Here is a 19,290-nt window from a genome sequence, read left to right on the forward strand (position 1 = left end):
AGAATATTATTTTTATTATTATCATAGAAAAAAGTTCTTAAACTAGCAAAGTGCTAACAAAATACAAGTCAATAATAAAACCTATAACTTGGCGAGGATTTTTCAACAAAACTATAAAGGGAAGAAATACAGAACGACAAAGTTTCTAAAAACTGGGCTTAAACTAAGTACATCTTATTTACCTCCGACCGAGGCACTTAAAAAGGTCGCTTCGCTGAATGCATTTACTTAAAAGCCTCTATAATGTTTGTATAGATCTGAAATATACGATAAACTATGTTGCGTTGTCTGATAGCTGAGCTAAAAGATTGGTTTACCTCGACTATAAAGAATATTTTTTACTGTAAATATTAGTCGTAAGTAATATGAAATACTGTACTGTATGGCTACGGTATTAAAGAATTTAGCCACCCCCTCTCTTACCGTGGGTGTCGTAAGAGGCGACTAAGGGATATCACAGTTTCACTACCACCTTGGAACTTAAAAAGCCGACCGGTGGCGGGATAACCATCCAACTGCTGGCTTTGAAATACACAGGCCGAAGACGGGCAGCAGCGTCTTCGGTGCGACAAAGCCAGTACTGCGGTCACCAACCCGCCTGCCCAGCGTGGTGACTATGGGCAAAACACATGAGTTCACGTTATTTTTGGCGTAAACTTGTGGAGGCCTATGTCCAGCAGTGGACTGTATAGGCTGTAATGATGATGATGATGATGAATATGAAATAAACAATTTTAGAGAGGACTAGCTGCGCTTTATGGTTTCCCCTGCGTTATTTCCAATCCAGTGGAAATGTTGGGACAAAAAGATCCTATATGTTCATGGGTGATTTTAACACGTGTTTACTAAAAAATGACTATAAATCTGTAAAACTCAACTCTCTCATTACTTCATCTAATTTAAATATATTACCTCTTTCGGCCACGCACTGTCTCCCAAATCGTAACCCCTCTCTTCTCGATTTAATTATTGTCTCCTCCACTGACCTTGTTGAAAAATATGGTCAGTGTAATGCTCTTGCCTTTTCCTACCATGACCTTATCTACTTATCGTATAGACTACGACCACCAAAACCAAAATCTAGGATCCTTATGCTGCGTAATTTTGATGGAATCGACCATGATCGCTTGCATGAAGATGCCGTTAAAATCGACTGGTCGGTGGTTCTCACTGCCGATACAATTGATGAGCGTGTTACTACGTTTAACTCTCTTTTAACTAATCTTTATAACATCCACGCTCCCATCCGCCCAGTTCGCATCAAACATCTACCCGCACCCTGGCTAACCGATGACATCAGAGCTATTCAACATAGAAGAAACATTGCGAAGGCTAAATATCGGGCAAACCCTAACGAAAAAAATTTAGAAAAATATAAAAAAATAAGAAATCGTTGCAATACAATATGCAGAGATAAACGACGTCACCACATTCACAAGCACGTGACCGAGGAAGTCGATCCTTCTAAAGTCTGGAAATTTCTACAAACGCTTGGAGTTGGTAAAGCTAAACAAAACATCGAATCCAATAAATTAGACTTCAATCAGCTTAATCAGCATTTCTTAACTTCTGATTCTATTGATGGATCGATCAAATTAAATACACTTTCACAAATTTCAGCTACATCCACTCCAACTTTCCCCTCATTTACTTTCAGTCAGTTCACTGTACGTGATGTTAAGAGGAATATTTTAGAAATTAGCTCTAATTCTGTTGGCGCTGACAGCATAAGCCGTAAAATGATCATGCTGATTATTGATGTTGTAGCTCCTATTATTACATCAATCTTTAACTTTTCTATCCAATCCTGCTCCCTTCCATCTCTGTGGAAAGATGCTCAAATTATCCCTCTACCAAAAAAGCTGAATCCCTCTAATTATTCTGACTATCGTCCTATAGCTATTCTTCCCTTCCTTTCAAAAGTACTTGAGCGACTTATTTACAAACAAATGACTCCTTTTCTTCTTCAACACAACCTCTTCAATCCTATGCAATCTGGTTTTCGGCATGGTCATAGTACGACTACTGCTTTAGTTAAAATTACAGATGACATCAGATTAGGTATGGACAATCAACTCGTCACAGTATTAATTTTACTTGATTTCAGTAATGCTTTTAATGCTGTTGATTTTGATTTACTACTAGCCACACTTAGTTCTCTTAACATATCTCCTGAAGTGATTGACTGGTTTCATAATTACTTGCACAATCGTCGGCAGCGCATACACATCGATGGTCATTCTTCCAACTGGTGTATGAGTAAAGCTGGCGTGCCGCAAGGTGGCGTGTTGTCCCCTCTATTATTTTCGATTTTTATTTCATCTGTCACTAATCACATCTCTTCTCTCTGTCATTTGTACGCAGATGATCTTCAAATCTACTCACAATCTCATCTCAGTGAAATCTCGCAATGTATAAATTTGTTGAATAAAGATCTTACATCTATTCAACGATGGAGTAAGTCTTATGGTTTAAGGGTTAATCCTATAAAAACGCAGGTTATTGTCGTCGGCAGTCAGAAGTTGATTTCCCGTATCAACTGGACGCAATTACGGCCATTAATAATTGATGGGGTTTGTTTACCGATAAGTGATAAGGTTAAAAATTTGGGAGTTACTTTTGATAAATATCTTTCTTGGATTCCTCATGTTAATGAAGTAAGTAGGAAATTGTTTGCCTCGATGAAATTGCTAAAAAGGCTACGTAACTTTCTCCCTATTTCCACTAAAATAAAGATAGCGCAATCCCTTCTGCTTCCCATTCTTGATTACGCCGATACGTGCTTTATTAATCTAAATGAGGAACAAGTAAATAAACTTGAGCGCCTACAAAACCTCTGTATTCGGTTTATATTTGGACTTCGTAAATATGACCACGTTTCTGAATTTCGAAAAAAACTCAAGTGGCTTCCTATACGACTTCGAAGGAATACTCACATATTGACCCTTCTTTATACTATCCTCTTCAATCCTTCTGCTCCGCACTATTTAAAAAATCGATTTGAGTTTCTCAGTAATTCTCACGAACGGCCTCTCCGTTCGGAAGAAAGCCGGATATTGAAGATCCCTGCACATTCTACATCCTTTTATTCTAAATCTTTTACTGTAGAAGCTTGTCGTCTTTGGAACTCATTGCCACTGTCTATAAAAAATGCTCAAACATTAGAGACATTTAAAAAACTCACAAAAGAAATGTATTTATCGTCTTAATGTATGTCAAGCAATTTTATTTCAATGAGTACTTTATGCTATGATGTTTTGTCTGTCATTTAAAATCTATCAGGTTTTTTTTTTTTTTTTTACTATTATTGATATATATGTATTTGTGTATGTATGTGTATGTATGTATATATGTATATGTATATATCTGAATGTATGTATATGTAAGTAAGTATTATGTATATGTAAGTAAATGTATTTGGTGTACATGTACGTTTGTGACTATGTACATATGTATGTTACATAATATTTTTGCGCCCTATCCCACACTTCTTATTTAGTCCTCTGCCCAAAGGTTGCCTGGAAGAGATCGCTGTAATAGCGATAAGGCCGCCTGTTGCAGCTGATGGAAACTTTATTTTTATATTTCATTTGTTATGCTGTTAAAACCTTGTATGAGTGTGCGAAAGTGTAAATAAATAAATAAATAAATAAATATGTTATAATCTCCAGCTATCTATGTACCAAGTTTTATTAAAATCAGTTTTGTACTTTTTACGTACAAGAGTACCTGACGTCCATCCAACTATATTCACGAAATTTCGCATTTACGAACTGTCGTAAATTCGATCCTGCTACTGAGGAGGATGCAAAAACAAATATTTTTAAAATGTTGAAAAGGCAAATAAATAATTGCTACATTTTGAATTGTGTCTCTAATTCACTGCCATAAAACAAATACAAAATGATTGCACATATTGTTCTCGTTAGCAATAAAAATAAATTTGTTTCTTCTAATCTAGTCTTCATGCATATGAAAATAAAGGCTAAAATTCGCTAAGCTTGTTTATAGAAGATGCGACAGTATGAGATAATTAACGAACCTACCTCATTAGAAGAATCGATTGTAGGGTGCTTCTAGATGTCTTGAAAAATTCTTGTAGCTTTTTTCTTATAACAATAAAGATTGCTCTAAAAAAGATTTACCAATCTCAAAACTCGGATACGAGCTAATGATTTTAGACGTCAATGACACCGTTAGGCATTGATATAATGCGAAAAACAAAATAAATATGTTACGTGACGTAAATTAAAGCCATATGTAACATTGTGTAGGTTCTATGAGCACTTGATATTTTTGCATAGAGTTGCATCGTTGTATTGTTCTTTAACTAGAACAATAGGTATTCAATAATGATTTTAAGTAAAGAACCATCGGCATTTCAAATAACGTGGTAGTATGGATTACTTCGACTGATCAAAAATTATCCCCTAACAAGAATAACTGATATTACGACCCAGATTTTCATGAAAATACCAAAGACCTACAGCCTGACTCTTCTATGTAATTGCAGGGAAATCCGCTAAAATAAGCACTCATTCTCTTTCTCTTTCTCTTTGATATCTGTTACTCAGTATTCGTTGTTGAATATATTCTTCTTCTATGTCCAATATTTTAATCCAACCTTCTAAATACGCTAAACCGTAAACTCAAAGTCGTAAAGCTCAAAGATTGGCCTATAAAAGTTAAAAATTTCCCATTTTGCTCCTAGTTTACGATTAACTTTACGATGGCATCTATTAAGTTTGCCTTTATTACTTAACTTTCAAAAGACTTTAGTCATATTGTGTCTCTCACGGGACATAGACTTTGATTAATTTCTCTATGTCTATCTAAATTGATATTATTATATGTTAGAAGAATTTGTTTATTTATTTAAACACCTGCGTCTCAGAATATATTTGTGTTACTGAATTGGTATATTTTTTGAGAAGAAATACTGTCTTCAATTTACAAATAATTGTGTTTGCTAGCAAACGAAAAGAAACCGATTTCAATTACATTGACAAGTTTCCTTATCACGACCACTCTTGGGATATCTCCTTTCCAACAATAATCCGCGAACGAAGCGAATATATATATACACGGTCGAATTAAGTAACCTCCTCCTTATTCGAAGTCGGTTAAAAGTAAATTTTTAATGACTTCAGGCCAGAATTATAAAGCTTTTAACCCAGCAGTAGAAGAAGAGCTTAAAATAAGACATGAACGAAATACTTTAAAGGCCACGATATCCCTACAAAGTAGCGTCGCGTCAAAACCATTCATTTAACAAAAGCGTAACAGTATATCATGTACATTCGAGTAAGAGATGTTTCGTTATTATCTTGTTTTTCACCTTTTTATCTTGTAACATACACACACGGTCGTCTGTTCCTATGTTAAGCAATTTAATACTTGTATAGCAGGTAATGGCCGACTGTTATAGCTAAATATTATTTTCGATAAATATACATAGAAATAAAACATATAAAAATATATAAATACATATATTAAACCCAGACTCAGGCAAGAATCGAACCCGCAACCCACGGAACAGAAAGCACAGAGTGCACTACAAACTGTGCCAACGGGCTAGTCTTGTTTAATTGTTGTGGCTTTCATAAGTACTTCGATCATCTGGGTACTTTGCATAGGATTACAATATTTCATAATTAGGGAGAAAATTAACCATATACATTGGTGTTGGGCGATCAAAGGTATTTTACGGACAGTCGTTTGAACCTGTTGACTTGAACTCGCTGACACTAACATATAGCGGTAGTACTAGGCAACTTTCTTTTAGTTCCTATTTAAAAATCTTACAAGAAACTGGTTTTTCATACGATAACAATAAAAATAAGAATTTCAACAATATCTCAGCGGTCTATTTTTATCGTATTATTTTATATAATTTTGCCTGGCAAAAAAGTGTGTGTGTACTTACTTATGTACGCATGTAAGAAGTTACACTTCATAGGCTAGCTAACTTCACGTTGCTGACTTATTTTTCATTGACTAGCTAACTTCAGGGTGTTGGTTTTTGTAACGGTGTGCGCTCGCGTCTTAAAAATTTACTATCATCATTTTTCCATACCGCGCCAAAAGAAATAGATATAACTTAAAAAATTAGCGTTAGGTAATGTCTATAAGTAATTAACTAAATATTACTGTCGCAGCATAAAACATTAAGCCGATATTATATTCATAATATTCTGCTAATGATTCTCATTAATATTGGAAACTCCAAGTTGAAGTAAACAAACCAGTAAGCGTGGGAATGGAGTAAATTGTAGGAAGAAAAATATCAAACTCCGTTCAACTGAAATGATGAATATTATCCGTCTATTATGTTTAACTTGAAACCAATAACTTTGTGTATAACTTACATTGAAATTGTAAAAAAATTCTATTTACTTCGAAAACGAATTTTGTATTCGATCCATTTTAACTTAAAGTAAGTTAACTTACTTCTTAAAATAGGAGTGGTTTTTTGCTCAACTAAGTATACTAAAATGTACCTACTGTAACAATAAAAAAGATGAATTTAAAACGATTTAATTAGATACAAACACAGAATACTTTATGCGTACATAGAATACATTTTAAAATTAACAAAATAAGTATGAATAAGTTGTATGAGTTTTAAAAGCACACTGCGCTCACTCTATGCGTGTCTGAAACACAGAAAATGAGCTTTACTAACCAAATGTGTAAGGGTGAATTAGCCAGTCAATTATTCAGTAAGTCAGTCAGTCGGCCACTTAGAAAATGACGTAACCTACTTATACCTGATTTTCTAAGTGTACACAAAAAATATATATGTATAAATTGTAGAACGAAAGACTTTGAAGGCTACGATATCTCTACAAAGTAGCGTTGGGACAAAACCATTCATTTAATAAAAGTGTAACGTATATCATGTACAATCGTGTAAAAAATGTTATTTGTCACCCGTGAAGTGTATCAAATCTTCGATAAGTTTGCGTTTCTTCGCAAGCCTTAGGATACCCCGTGTAATATGCGTAATAAATTGATATCAAAATAAAGTTGACTTAGTTCAGAACCCGGCGGATTGGTATCATATTATCGAGACTCCGCTGTCCATTTTTCCGTACGTCAATATTTGTTCTTAGTAGATATTTGAAATTGTGCAAACATTTGTTTTTGATTGGGGTGTTTGTCTTTTTGAAACTCCATGTTCTTTTCTCCTTTACATAGCGTATCTCAGACAAGATAAGCGGTCTCTTATTTCTTAGAAGAACAAATTTTGCTTTTTTCAAACAGTGAGGCGTTTAAAAGATAATTCAGTTACTTTGGTATTTTTAATAATAAAATCAAGAATCGTTCTCTGTATCTACAGATATAATAATAATAGTACAAATATAAATAAACATATCAAAGTAATTTGAATGAGAGCAGCCTGTTATTAATAATTTAATTATTTCATATTAATATAAAATAAAGTTCAATAAGCATAATATTATAGATTTTTGCTACACGAACTGACATAGTCACTCTTTTTCTTAACACATCAGACATAAGGGCCCCAATAAAGCAAGATAAAATTCTGTATCGGAGCATAGACCGAAATTAGTCGAGAAAATGGAATACAAAAGGAATCAAAAGATTACGAAGTAACTTAATAAAGGACCGCTGTGTCATAATAACGATATGGTTGATACAGTCAGATGCTTTTCTTTTGTGTGTGAAATGTTGATATGATGTATCACTCTTAAACAATTAACTTATCACTGTATCAAAAAATATCTTTTCCTTTCATAGAAATGAATTAATTACGCTAAAAACATTAAACGACCTGTTAAACAGGACTCAATTTTATGTACTCTTTTGTCAGGACCGATAATTAAAATACGTAATTATTGTAGGTACAAGTACCTAAATAAAATACAAAGGTAAGTTCTTAACAATTAACGTTATGTCAGCAATCAGTCAATTCATCCTATTACAGTACACTGCTAAACATAGAATGAAATCCGACGTTTAAATTATATTATAGCATGAATGAAACATATTATGAAGCGATTTAATTAGTTGGTTACTTGAATTAATAACAAATAATAATTTACGTCTTGAGACACATACAGACATACACTACTGAAGGGTCCTATTGACTCGTCTACAAGTTTAAAGTTATTCAACGTACATCAGAAATGAGACTATTTGCAAAATAACGGAAGTAACCGACACAGCCCACAGAATTAGCAAGTTAAAGTGGCAGTGGATTGATCAAATGTGTTGCAGGACCGTTGTCCACTGGATCAGGGGTGTTCTGGAGTGGATACTACGTGAGGGCAAACGTTGCGTGGGACGGCTCCCCGGCCACTTGACCTGGAAAACCAGAAAGTTTGGCGCGAACTTGGGGAGACTTATATCCAGCAGGAAAATGTTATAGACTGGATTGATATGATGTAATGATTTGATTGGACACACATGTAACAGAGAAGTCTAGAAATAGATTTCATTTCTAAAAAATCCATCAGCCATATAAAATACTTACATTAAAACACTAAAAGTTTAAAAAAATAACCCATGGGAGTGAAACGAAGTTATGTATTGAAGTCCTTCGGAGAATCGAGTATTCTTCGATTTGAATACTAAGCGAAAAGCAAGCACAAATACTCAGCGGAGGTGGATTACGAACAAGAGTTTACTTGTTTACGAATTGTTGAGACAACTTCTTTGTGTTTTTAAATTTGTAACATAATAAATTGAATTTTACTTTCTTTAAAAGTGTTTTTAAGGAACCTTTTTCATGTAACTTATTTAGTAAATTTTGAAATGTGCCTGAAATAATTTCTAATTGTTGAAATTTAGCAATTATTTTTACCACTTTAATTTTTCAGGTTGGAATAGTAGGTTGGCTTAAAAAGTTACTTTTGTTTTAGCATGTTTATTATAGATATAGCAAATTGTGTGAATTGTCGGTAATTATACGACAAAAACATCCAATACGCCAGCTTGTGACTAACAAACAAAAGCTTTATCTTTACATGTTTATCAATTAACATACTCGTATTAGGATTTGTAGAATTTATATAATATTTACCGATAGTTATAGATTTTATTGATGTAAATATACATACTGTAGAAAGTTTGTAGTATATAAGTTTGTTGTAAAAAAAGATATAATACAATATGATAAAAATAAAGATATAATACAATATGATAAAAATAAAGATATAATACAATAATAATCATGTTTTCTAGCAAACGAAAAAAACCGACTTTAATTACATCGACAAGTAATACAACATAAGTAGACGAAAAAAAAAAAAAAAATAACAAACGTAGCCACTACTACGATTTCGAAGGTTCCTCTCGATTTCTCTACGATGCAGTCATCAGATCCCAGTTTTTTTATCATGGTACCATTCTTGGGATATCTTTTTTCCAACAAAAATAAAACATCAAAATCGGTTCATAAACAAAATAGTTATCCGCGAACATATATAAAAAAATATATACGGTGGAATTGAGAAGCCTTCTCCTTTTTTGAAGTCCGTTAAAAATTAAAATGAATAATGTCTTTGTTTAAGTAGGATTCACAAGCACTTTCGAGATAAGTCAATTTACAAATTAAAATTTTTATGTGTATTAATATTTTACAAATTAATTGTTTCAATAAATTAATTATTATATTTGAAGTAAAGCTATGCAAATGTAGAAAAGAATCGGCAAGAAACTCCGCAGTAATAAAAACTTGTATCTTTATACGAAAATTCTCTCAATTTTGTTTAATACGGTAATAATTGGTTTAAGTCGTTTTCGTTTAATTAACTTTAAGGAACATTGATTGGTATTTTCGGTATTTTACCGCTGCTTTCGCTAAGGGTATTGAGTGATGGGAATGTGGGTATTTGAACAGAAATACTTCGTTCTTATTGGCATTACATTGTCAGGAGAATATGTAGCTATTCAGTAATATACTTTTACACTGATAATGTACGTATAAATATACTTTTTACATTGATAATGTTAATATATGAATGTTTTTTTATATAAAACATAGCTGGACATTGTAGGCTTTATTTTGTACATAGTTATAATTACGACTCGTCCATCCGCCTTATATATTCGCTCCGAAACCAAAAGTACATACTTAAGGTGTAGAAGAATATATATTTTTCTACTTTAAAATTACGCCCATTTCAAAGGAAAGTGTTTTTTTTTCTTCATTATATCGGAGAGTGTTTCTGTAATCGATTATTTAAGTCCTGATAAAACAAAAAAAAAAACCGGCCAAATATAAATCGGACTCGCGCAACGAGGGTTCCGTACAAACAAAATTATTAAAAATAATTTTATTATATGAGGTAACTAAAAATTTATGCTTTGCGCAATTTTCCCTTTATCTGTGCTATTGGGGTTGCTTCGTACTAAATTTCAAGATTCTGAATTCATGGGAAGTACCCTGTCGGTTTTGATTCCTTTGTAAGTGTCGAAAATTTGCAGCATAAGCGGCTGTATCTTTTGACTTAGAAGACTGACTTAGAAGTTTAATTTTTCACAGCTTCAAGGGACAGTAGATCTCAATATTTGATATGGATATATTCTAATAAAAAAGCTCTTGACAGACAAAGGGATAACAAAGTGATCCTTTAAGGGTACCTTTTTTTCCTTTTGGGGTACAGAACCTTAAAAAGTTTCCTAAATTTAATGAAAATTTTGTTCAATTTTTTTTATTAAATATTTTTATTTAAATTTAACTAGCATTAAAGCGTAAAAGGTCCACAGGCCAAAAAGTTTGAATTCCTTTGTTTTATACATTTTGAATATCATATCAAAAATTGACCGCTCGAACGGGATTCGAACCCGCGTCTCCGACTGACCGTGTCGGCGCTCTAGCCAATTATTCCTTTGTTTTCTTATAACTTGTTTACTGAAAATAGCGAAATCTTTAACAAGCATTTCTTTTATTTATTACGCATAATGCATGTCGCAGTTAAATAAAAAGTCGATGACATGTTTCGATTTTTTTTTAATTACTGCAAGAACAATCCGTATCGGTTCATTATTTTTAACGAACAATTAAAATTGAATGATTCTCGTAATGAAAATTCGTTAAATGAAACAAAAATATCATTTGGAATTAAAAATATACAGAAACCGCTGAAATTGTTTCGCGAGCGAAAAGTCAGATTAATAGTGAAATAAATTATTCGTTTATATTCACTAAAAACAGTAATTTACATTTATATTTCAATTTTTTTTCGTAAAGTACCTACAATTTATATTCGTAACTTTAATTTTATTCCTTCTTATATACACTTTTATTAAAGAATAGATTTTTTTTTGGTATTTTCCACACTGTATTTTAATAGTTGATATGTAGATATTTTAACGACGCGTTGGCGGTTACGGGTTCGATCCCCGCACATAACAAATATTTCTATTGGACATACAGATGCGGTCTGAGTGTTTGTACAGTTATTGTGGGTCTCCCAACCGTGCCTCGGAGAGCACGTGAAGCCGTCGGCCCGGTTGTTATTATGTGCCTGATAGCGATCGCTACTCATATATCCGCCAACTTATAAATAATTACCACCACTCTTAAACTATTGCAGCGTCAGGAAAATTACTAAAGGTATTGGCCAACTAAAGCAATAAAAGGTCGCTAGGACGTCGCAAAGAATAGGAAAAGGTGGAGTGGAAAAGTGGAATCGTTCTTTTTATTCATTATTTTTACAATAATTAATTAACGTAAAACAATTATCAAGTAATTTACTAAATATGTGCGTATTGTGATTTTTTGAAGTATTTATTATTTATTATTAGCTGACTCGGCAAACGTTGTCTTGCCGCTAAACGCTATTAAAAATAGGGGTTGGTGGTAGAGGGGTAAAAATTTAGGGTTGTGCTTATTTTTCAACGCCAAATCATAATAAAATAAATAATAAATAATTTATCTAAAAATTAAAAAAAAATAGGGGTGGACTACTCTTAACATTCAGGGGGATGAAAAATAAATGTTTTTCGATTCTCAGACCTACGCAATATGCACACAAAATTTCATGAGAATCGGTCAAGCCGTTTCGGAGGAGTTAAACTACAAACACCGCGACACGAGAATTTTATATATTAGATAACTTTGTATTAAATAGTAATAGTAAAATTAAATCTGAAGAACATATATTCAGCGTTATCGTAAAATAGGGTCAAAATGTGTTAAATTATTGTTAGTAGCCAAAGCTTAAAGTAGACATTTAATATTCATTTCCATTAAATTTATATACAATATCTTAAGACCTTCACAAGCAATAAGCTTTACTTAAAGGATACATATAACGTATTCCTCACGTGTATGAGCGTGCATTTTTGTTTAAGACGCGAACGCCTTTTCGTATTCACAAAAGGAGCGAATTTACATAAAACTTTACATCTTGCCGAGTTTTGAAAATCGTTAGGTTTTTATTGCATCTATAAACATATATACGTGATTTGCTCTTATGTTTCAGCTTATGTTAGAGAAACGTGTATTTACTTTATGTTGTAGAATTATAAGAAAACGTGCGTACGACATAATTGACGCAATCACATAAATTATTAACTACATAAATCTGTCAAATGTGTATGCCTCCTTATAATACAGACTCGACCCCTATAATATAGACAGATATTGACTCTTATTACAAGAGACTAAGGTTGCTAAACTGTCAAATGTGTATACATATTATTGAAGATGACTGTACGCCGTCCACGGCAACGTGCTGTGGCTCGGCGCCGTGCCATGTTATGGTTGTGATGCTGTGCCTTGTTACAGTGACGAAACCGTGCCGTGGACTTAGGACCAGGCCCTTAGGCGTCCTACATACAATACACAAGTACAAATGCCAAGATTATAAATGTATGTCCAGCGCTTACAAATATTATTCATGGGTGGTTATCAAACTCGCGACTACTAGCGCATGCGACAGTTGTAACTACTTTATTTCTTTTTCTCTGCGTGAACGGTGAAAAAGAAGGGAATTATTTATTCAACCGTGCTCGATAATCGATATATGGTCATATTTTCTAAGGCAATATATAATATCTAATAATTATGTTTTGCACGCGTTCTAGTTTATTAAGAAAAGCTTCAGACAGGTCAATACAGCATAGGTTTTTAGGCTTAACCCTCCGTTGGTCGCGTGGGGTCTTTGAAAGCCCAGGTGTTACAGAAATGTAAAATGTTGACATTTAAAACTATCTCAGCGGTTCAATATTTTGGGTACCCTCCTAATTTGGATTATACTTGCTGCGTATACCCATTAACTTCAGTTCGCACGTAAGTGCCGTGAGATACAAACGTGTTTTGTGCGTACGGGCTTTGAAAGACCCACGCGACTAACCGCGTAAGTAATATATAATTGATTTTTTTAGTTTGGATTTCATTTGTAACATATTTTTATGTATTTTTTTGTTATTTTAAATTTTATTAACTGGCAGAAGAACAACAACGTCGTATATCAAACTGGTTAGATGATGAAAATAACGATGTTTACGGTGGTAGTAATGATGAAGATGGTGAAGGCGGTATATATCCGGATAAAAGGAGTAAGCATAACACTGATTCTGAGCAGAAATGTGAAGATGAATCTACAGAATAACATGAGGTATCTCGGGACGAACTGCTTGAGAATTGGGAATCTTTTCGTGATCATCGTCAGGTTCTGGAATCGTTGGACGAACAGCATGTGGTTTTGGAATCGAATAAACAATACATAGATTTGAAAAGTTCGTATAGAGATGATGATGAAGAGCCATTGATAAATATATCGTCACAAAACTTTTTCATCGTCAAAAATAGGGAGAGAAATGGGACCTACAAAATAACTTGCAAATTGAGGAAGACACTTTTGCATTCATTGTCCAAGATCAACAGATCGAAAATTCAAATCTGTTTGCCATTATTGTAAGGGTAACATATGCCCAACACGTATTAAAACGGTATACACCGACTGTGTCCACAAAGATAATCGGTAAAAAATTGACTGACTTCAATTGGTAAAAGTTTATGCTTTTTTTTGTTGGTATTTTCCAAATTTTACGTAACTGTCTTTGTTATTTTAGTGTTATTGTATATAAATTTATTAAAAAGAGAAGTTCCTGCATTTAGTTACATTAAAACATTTTTTTTGTGATTGTGATCTCAAGGAGAGAAATTTAAGTTCCTACTTTTAGATTGTAAGTTGAAGGCAGAAATAAAAGAATATTTTTACGTAACTCATTGTAGTTATATTGTAATTAGGTTAATTACCAATAATTAGGTAAGATTGTTAAGAAAATTTAATTAGATAGTTGTTTTTTAGGCTGTTTATTTTTGGGGTCTTCAGAGACCCCATGCGACCAGCCGCGTAAACAAAAAATGCGCGATTGACCGAAGGTTAAGAACTTTCACATCACTTCGTAGAGATGTCTATGAACTGTTTCTCCGTTCTGACCTACATCTCTGTAATCGCTTGAACCTAGATTTCCACTTACTCGCCTGGGCAACCATTTGTCACTTTTTAAAACATCTGTATGAGCAATACAAATTTTTTGTAAGATTCTTTGTATTTTAAATAAATAAAAAAAATAAAATGAAATAAATGCTTGTCATGTGCGGGGATCGAACCCGCAACCGCCAGCGCAACAGCCACAAACCAGTGCTGTGACCGTGGCGCCAACGCATCCTCAAAGATACATCAATATTAACTTTGACCGTGTAGCTATTACACGAAGATTAACATATACAGATCTGATAGCGATCGTTACTAGGGAATATATTCGCCAACCCGCATTGGAGCAGTGTTCTGTATTAAGCTCTAATCCTTCTCTTACACGAGGAAAGAGGCCTATGCCTAGTAGTGGGATATTACAGGCCGATGCGTAATTGTAATATATACAGTGTACAAAATAATATAATTTAAAAAAATATTCATTTTTGTTAATTAACAATCTCATACATAAATTCGTGTCTAAAACACGAACAAGATTTAAAGATGATAAAGTGACAGTAATTACTTTTTCTTTTTGAGTTTCAGATGGGACGCCGATAGCTAACTAGGACGGCGGCGTTCCTCGTGAGTCGTGACCAAAATTTTTACGTCATATTTTTGAATAAATTGAATATACTATTTGTACGTGTCTTTGTACATAATGAAGTAATATTTTTGTATAATAAACGATGAATAAATGAATAATAAAATAAATAATAATCTTCCGCTGAACAAAAATGTAACATTTAACAGTCATTTATTTTTTCGTGTAAATAACAAAATCTCCTCACGAGTTCACTCCATTTTTGGCGCGAACTTGTGGAGGTCTATGTTATGTCTAATGTATAAAATTCATAATACAGTTTATGTATAGATTTTTTGTTCTAGAAAATACCAAAACGACATTTTATATTGAGTCTTTACAGAAGAAATTGTCATTTATGTGACAGCGTCTAACGCAATCTGCTTCAGCCTGTAATATTACTGGGCATATCCCTCTTTCCCCATGTAGGAGAAGGATCTATAGCTACATAATTATATATATCTAGAAGGTAGTAAGGTAACAAACTATTACTTTTGTACAAAATATTATGAAAATAGATATGTAAGCTTTTATTAATACTTAAATAATAAATTCGTATTTTACACAACGGTTATGACCGTTTCTGTATGCACAAACGGTCGTCTGTTCCTAAGGTAAGCAACCGAATGCTTGTTTCATTCATTTTATTTTCAAAAATTCGAATGTTTTAGCTCCTTTGATGATATTACACCAAGACTCAGACAGGAATCGAACCCACAACCCGCGGAGCAGAAAGTAGGACCACTACAAACTGTGTCAACGGGCTAGTCAAGAGTAGTCAAATTTAGTTTGAATTTGGGATAAATGGTTTCAAACATCCCACAAAGTTTTCGGATTTTTGTAGAAACTGTTTAGATAGTTATAAAGTCATCGTTACTATGTATTACTAAGTTATCACGGCTAAAACAAGCATACCTAGTTCTCTCTAGTCAAAAAAATAATAAATTTATGCTCAAAACTGGTATATTCCAGTTCAGTCATTACTTCTAAATTAAACATATAAAGCTGCTATTATTCTAATCTATTTCAATATAGATCGTCAGGATTAGACGCGTGACCTTCGTCTCTATGTTTAATAGTGCGCAAAAGTTTTCCAATAACATTCGAACGTTGGGATTTTAAGACTCGACAATGTGTCGTAAAAATTAATCACGGTATACCCGTTTTACGGATCATTCAAAATTTAATATATTTCGCTAAAACTAAACGTTTTTGACGGATTTCCACCATTCATTTTAAAATTTTACGAATGGTGTACTCATTATGCTGTTATTGGTAGTTCTGCTGTCTTGTCTATTATAAACTAACTTTCGTCTAACAAAACCGTTGAGTCTTTATTTACCAATAGAATAATTCACAATGTTACAGATTATCATGGAAAATTTCGACAAGACTAGATGACGTAATTTTGTCTCTACAAGAGATTTAATTGTTATTGGCTAAATTATTGAGCTAATTTTTACTTTAGCCTTTATTCGTGAGATATAGCTATAGCCTTTATTCGTGAACATAACGATTTTCGTAATATAATTTTTTGTACAAAACTTTTAATCGCAATAACGAACACAAAAAAAGAATGATCCAATTTGATCCTTTGGAAATTTGCGCGTACATACATTTTAGTGACTCATTTTTATTTAAGCTAATATATAAAGCCCTTAATAAACCAATTATTTCACCAAAGAAAATATATTAACAAAAAAATCGAATTGAAATTATTTAGAGCATCAGTTCTACTTTATAATACATTCAACAAAATACATCGCGTCATGAAAATCTTTGGACTCACAACTACAATGGGCGTGGATTCGTCATGAGTCCATTAGACTTTTATCAAGCTTTATATTAGAGTCCCGAGGCGGTGACAGGAGACTTTATCTACCAAGCCAAGGCCTCATTCTTTTATAATATGTTTCTATTATTTAGTTGCACGATATTTCTTCATTGTAAATTCTATTTTACTATGTAAAAAATAAAATATTAAATAAAAACTATTGGATCATTTTAGTACAGATATTAATTTTAGTATTGCCTTTGTGCATTACTAACTCTATCTGTAAATAATTATTTTATGTAAATTTTTGCTGAGTGATGTGCAATAAAATATATTCTATCTATCTATACAAGTAAATATAATTGAAGTGTCTGTTTGTAATATTTAAAGAATCGCTTTTTACTAAATGCATATGGATGTATACACGGTACATAAACTCATATAATATTTTTTACATATTTTGTCTGTCTCCTTTTTTCCCCCACTTAATCTCTGAAAGAAGAGGCTGAACCGATATTGATGGGACTTTTACTGGATAGCTGATGTAATAATAAGTAACTTAGGCTACTTTTATTTTAGAAAATTATTAATTTTACAACTCTGCGAACTGAACAATAACTTTTCTATTAAATTCACGCGGACAAAGTCGTGGGCATAGCTGGACTAAAAATAAGATAATTATGTTATTGTTTGTTAATACAGTCGCTGAAAGGTGTATATAAAATTAGATATGTTTATATTTCATTTTAAACTCTGGAAAGAATCTATTTCAAATTAATAGTAATTGTAATAAAAACATTTTACTATACTTTACATTACAAAGCAAACAGATAAATATTGAAGACATTTTGTCATAATTGTATGAAATAAATATTATTACATATATTTACCACAACAATGCATCAGCATGTCGGCGAGAAAATGAGCAAAGGAAGGAAGCTAGCTACATAAGTCGAGCAAAGGAAATTAAAACTAAACTCGCGACGTCTTGTAGCCTCTTTGCAAGGGAATGGAATTCTTGTAAAATATTTAAGAGCTGTTATTGTGAAATAAAATTTGCTCTTTTAACATTACTTGACAGCTGCCACTATACCAAGATTAAAGGCATAACATATTATGGCTTTAATCTTGGTATAGTGGAATGGTATTGTTTATTTCGTCAGTCGGTTTGTTCCAGATTTCGAGCAAGAGGTTCTTGTTGTGTTATATCTCAATAAAAAATAATATGTACGATTTTATTTTTGTGTTACCCACACATTAGGAATTCAAAAATGTTTAAAAAATAATATTTTTCAACTTAGGCATCATCGCGGTGGATAAAGGCTACGAAAACAACATAATATCATATATTAAACTTTTTCACGCCCTTAAAACCGTTATGATACTAGAAGCTACGTTACGACCGACGCTCTATCCAGCATACATTTATTTGCGAGATGAAACACAAAATTTATACAAGATCATGCCTCGCTGAAACGTGCGTATTCTGGCTATGTTTATCTTCACACATATCAAATGCATGGATTTTGTGATTTTATATCCTGTTGCGGTTTTCAATTTCAACCATGATTGTAATGTAAAACAAAATTGTTGTTTCATACCTAATTCTAATAATTGGATCATTCGCTCAGTTCCAATTAAATTATCAATCTCTTACATCATATTACAAAAGTTTAGATCGACAAGTAATACAGCGTAGGTTGTCGAAAAATTAGTGAAATAAATACACGTCAGATCTCGAACAAATTGAACTGGGATCACGTGAAATTTACCAGATTTTGATTAAAAAAGAATCATTGAAGACACACTCAGTAAAATTATGTGGCATAATACAAGTTAGGTCAACGAAAAAATAGAAATAGTCAAGTAAGTATGAAATATTTGAGATGACTCAAAAATTACTAGTTACATCTCACTTAATTTTAAATAGTTTAACCAGCTTTCGACTTAAAAAAATTTCAAAATCAATGTACCCAGATAAAAGTTACGAGGTAGCACACATAAAAAAGCCAGCGAGGTGCGAGTCGAACTTTCATACCGAGGGTTCCGTACAAAAATTATTAAAAATGTTTTTATAGTATGATGTAACTAAAAATTTATCCTATTCGCAAGTTTTCCTCTATCTGTCCTATAAGACGTTGCTTCGTACCAAAATTCAAGATTCTGAGTTCACGGTAAGTAAGTAAGTACCCTGTAGGTTTTGATTCGCTTGCGAGTGTCAAAATATGCAGCATAAACGGCTGTATCTATTGATTGCGCTGGCTTAGAAGTTTGGTTTTTTCACAGCTCCAAGAGGCAGTAGACTTGAGTATTAGATATGAATTATAGCTTGATACTTTCACGCGCTCCTGAGAAAAAGGGTCTTGACAGACGGACAATAAAGTGATCCTATAAGGGTTTTTTCCTTCTGCGGTTCGGAACCTGAAAAAGAATACAGTTGAATTGAGAAACACCTTTTTTAGAAGTCGGTTAAA

The 19,290-nt window shown here is 32.8% G+C and overlaps 1 protein-coding gene across 1 annotated transcript; it reads left to right on the top strand.

The window, feature by feature from the left end:
* Nucleotides 1-815: 815 nt before the first annotated feature.
* On the top strand, nt 816-13,589 carry LOC123667240. Its single transcript, XM_045601198.1, has 2 exons — nt 816-2,106; nt 13,429-13,589. The coding sequence occupies exons 1-2, from the start codon at nt 816-818 to the stop codon at nt 13,587-13,589; spliced, it is 1,452 nt and encodes a 483-aa protein (XP_045457154.1).
* The last annotated feature ends 5,701 nt before the right edge of the window (nt 13,590-19,290 follow it).

Source organism: Melitaea cinxia, chromosome 2, assembly GCF_905220565.1.
Source record: "Melitaea cinxia chromosome 2, ilMelCinx1.1, whole genome shotgun sequence".
Classification (NCBI taxonomy): domain Eukaryota; kingdom Metazoa; phylum Arthropoda; class Insecta; order Lepidoptera; family Nymphalidae; genus Melitaea; species Melitaea cinxia.

Excerpts from the sequence above, each read along its gene's own strand:
- LOC123667240 (XM_045601198.1), top strand. The coding sequence starts at position 816 with ATGTTCATGGGTGATTTTAACACGTGTTTACTAAAAAATGACTATAAA. Across the intron at positions 2,107-13,428 it reads ATTAATTTTACTTGATTTCA|AAGAACAACAACGTCGTATA; the intron begins GTAATGCTTTTA and ends ATTAACTGGCAG.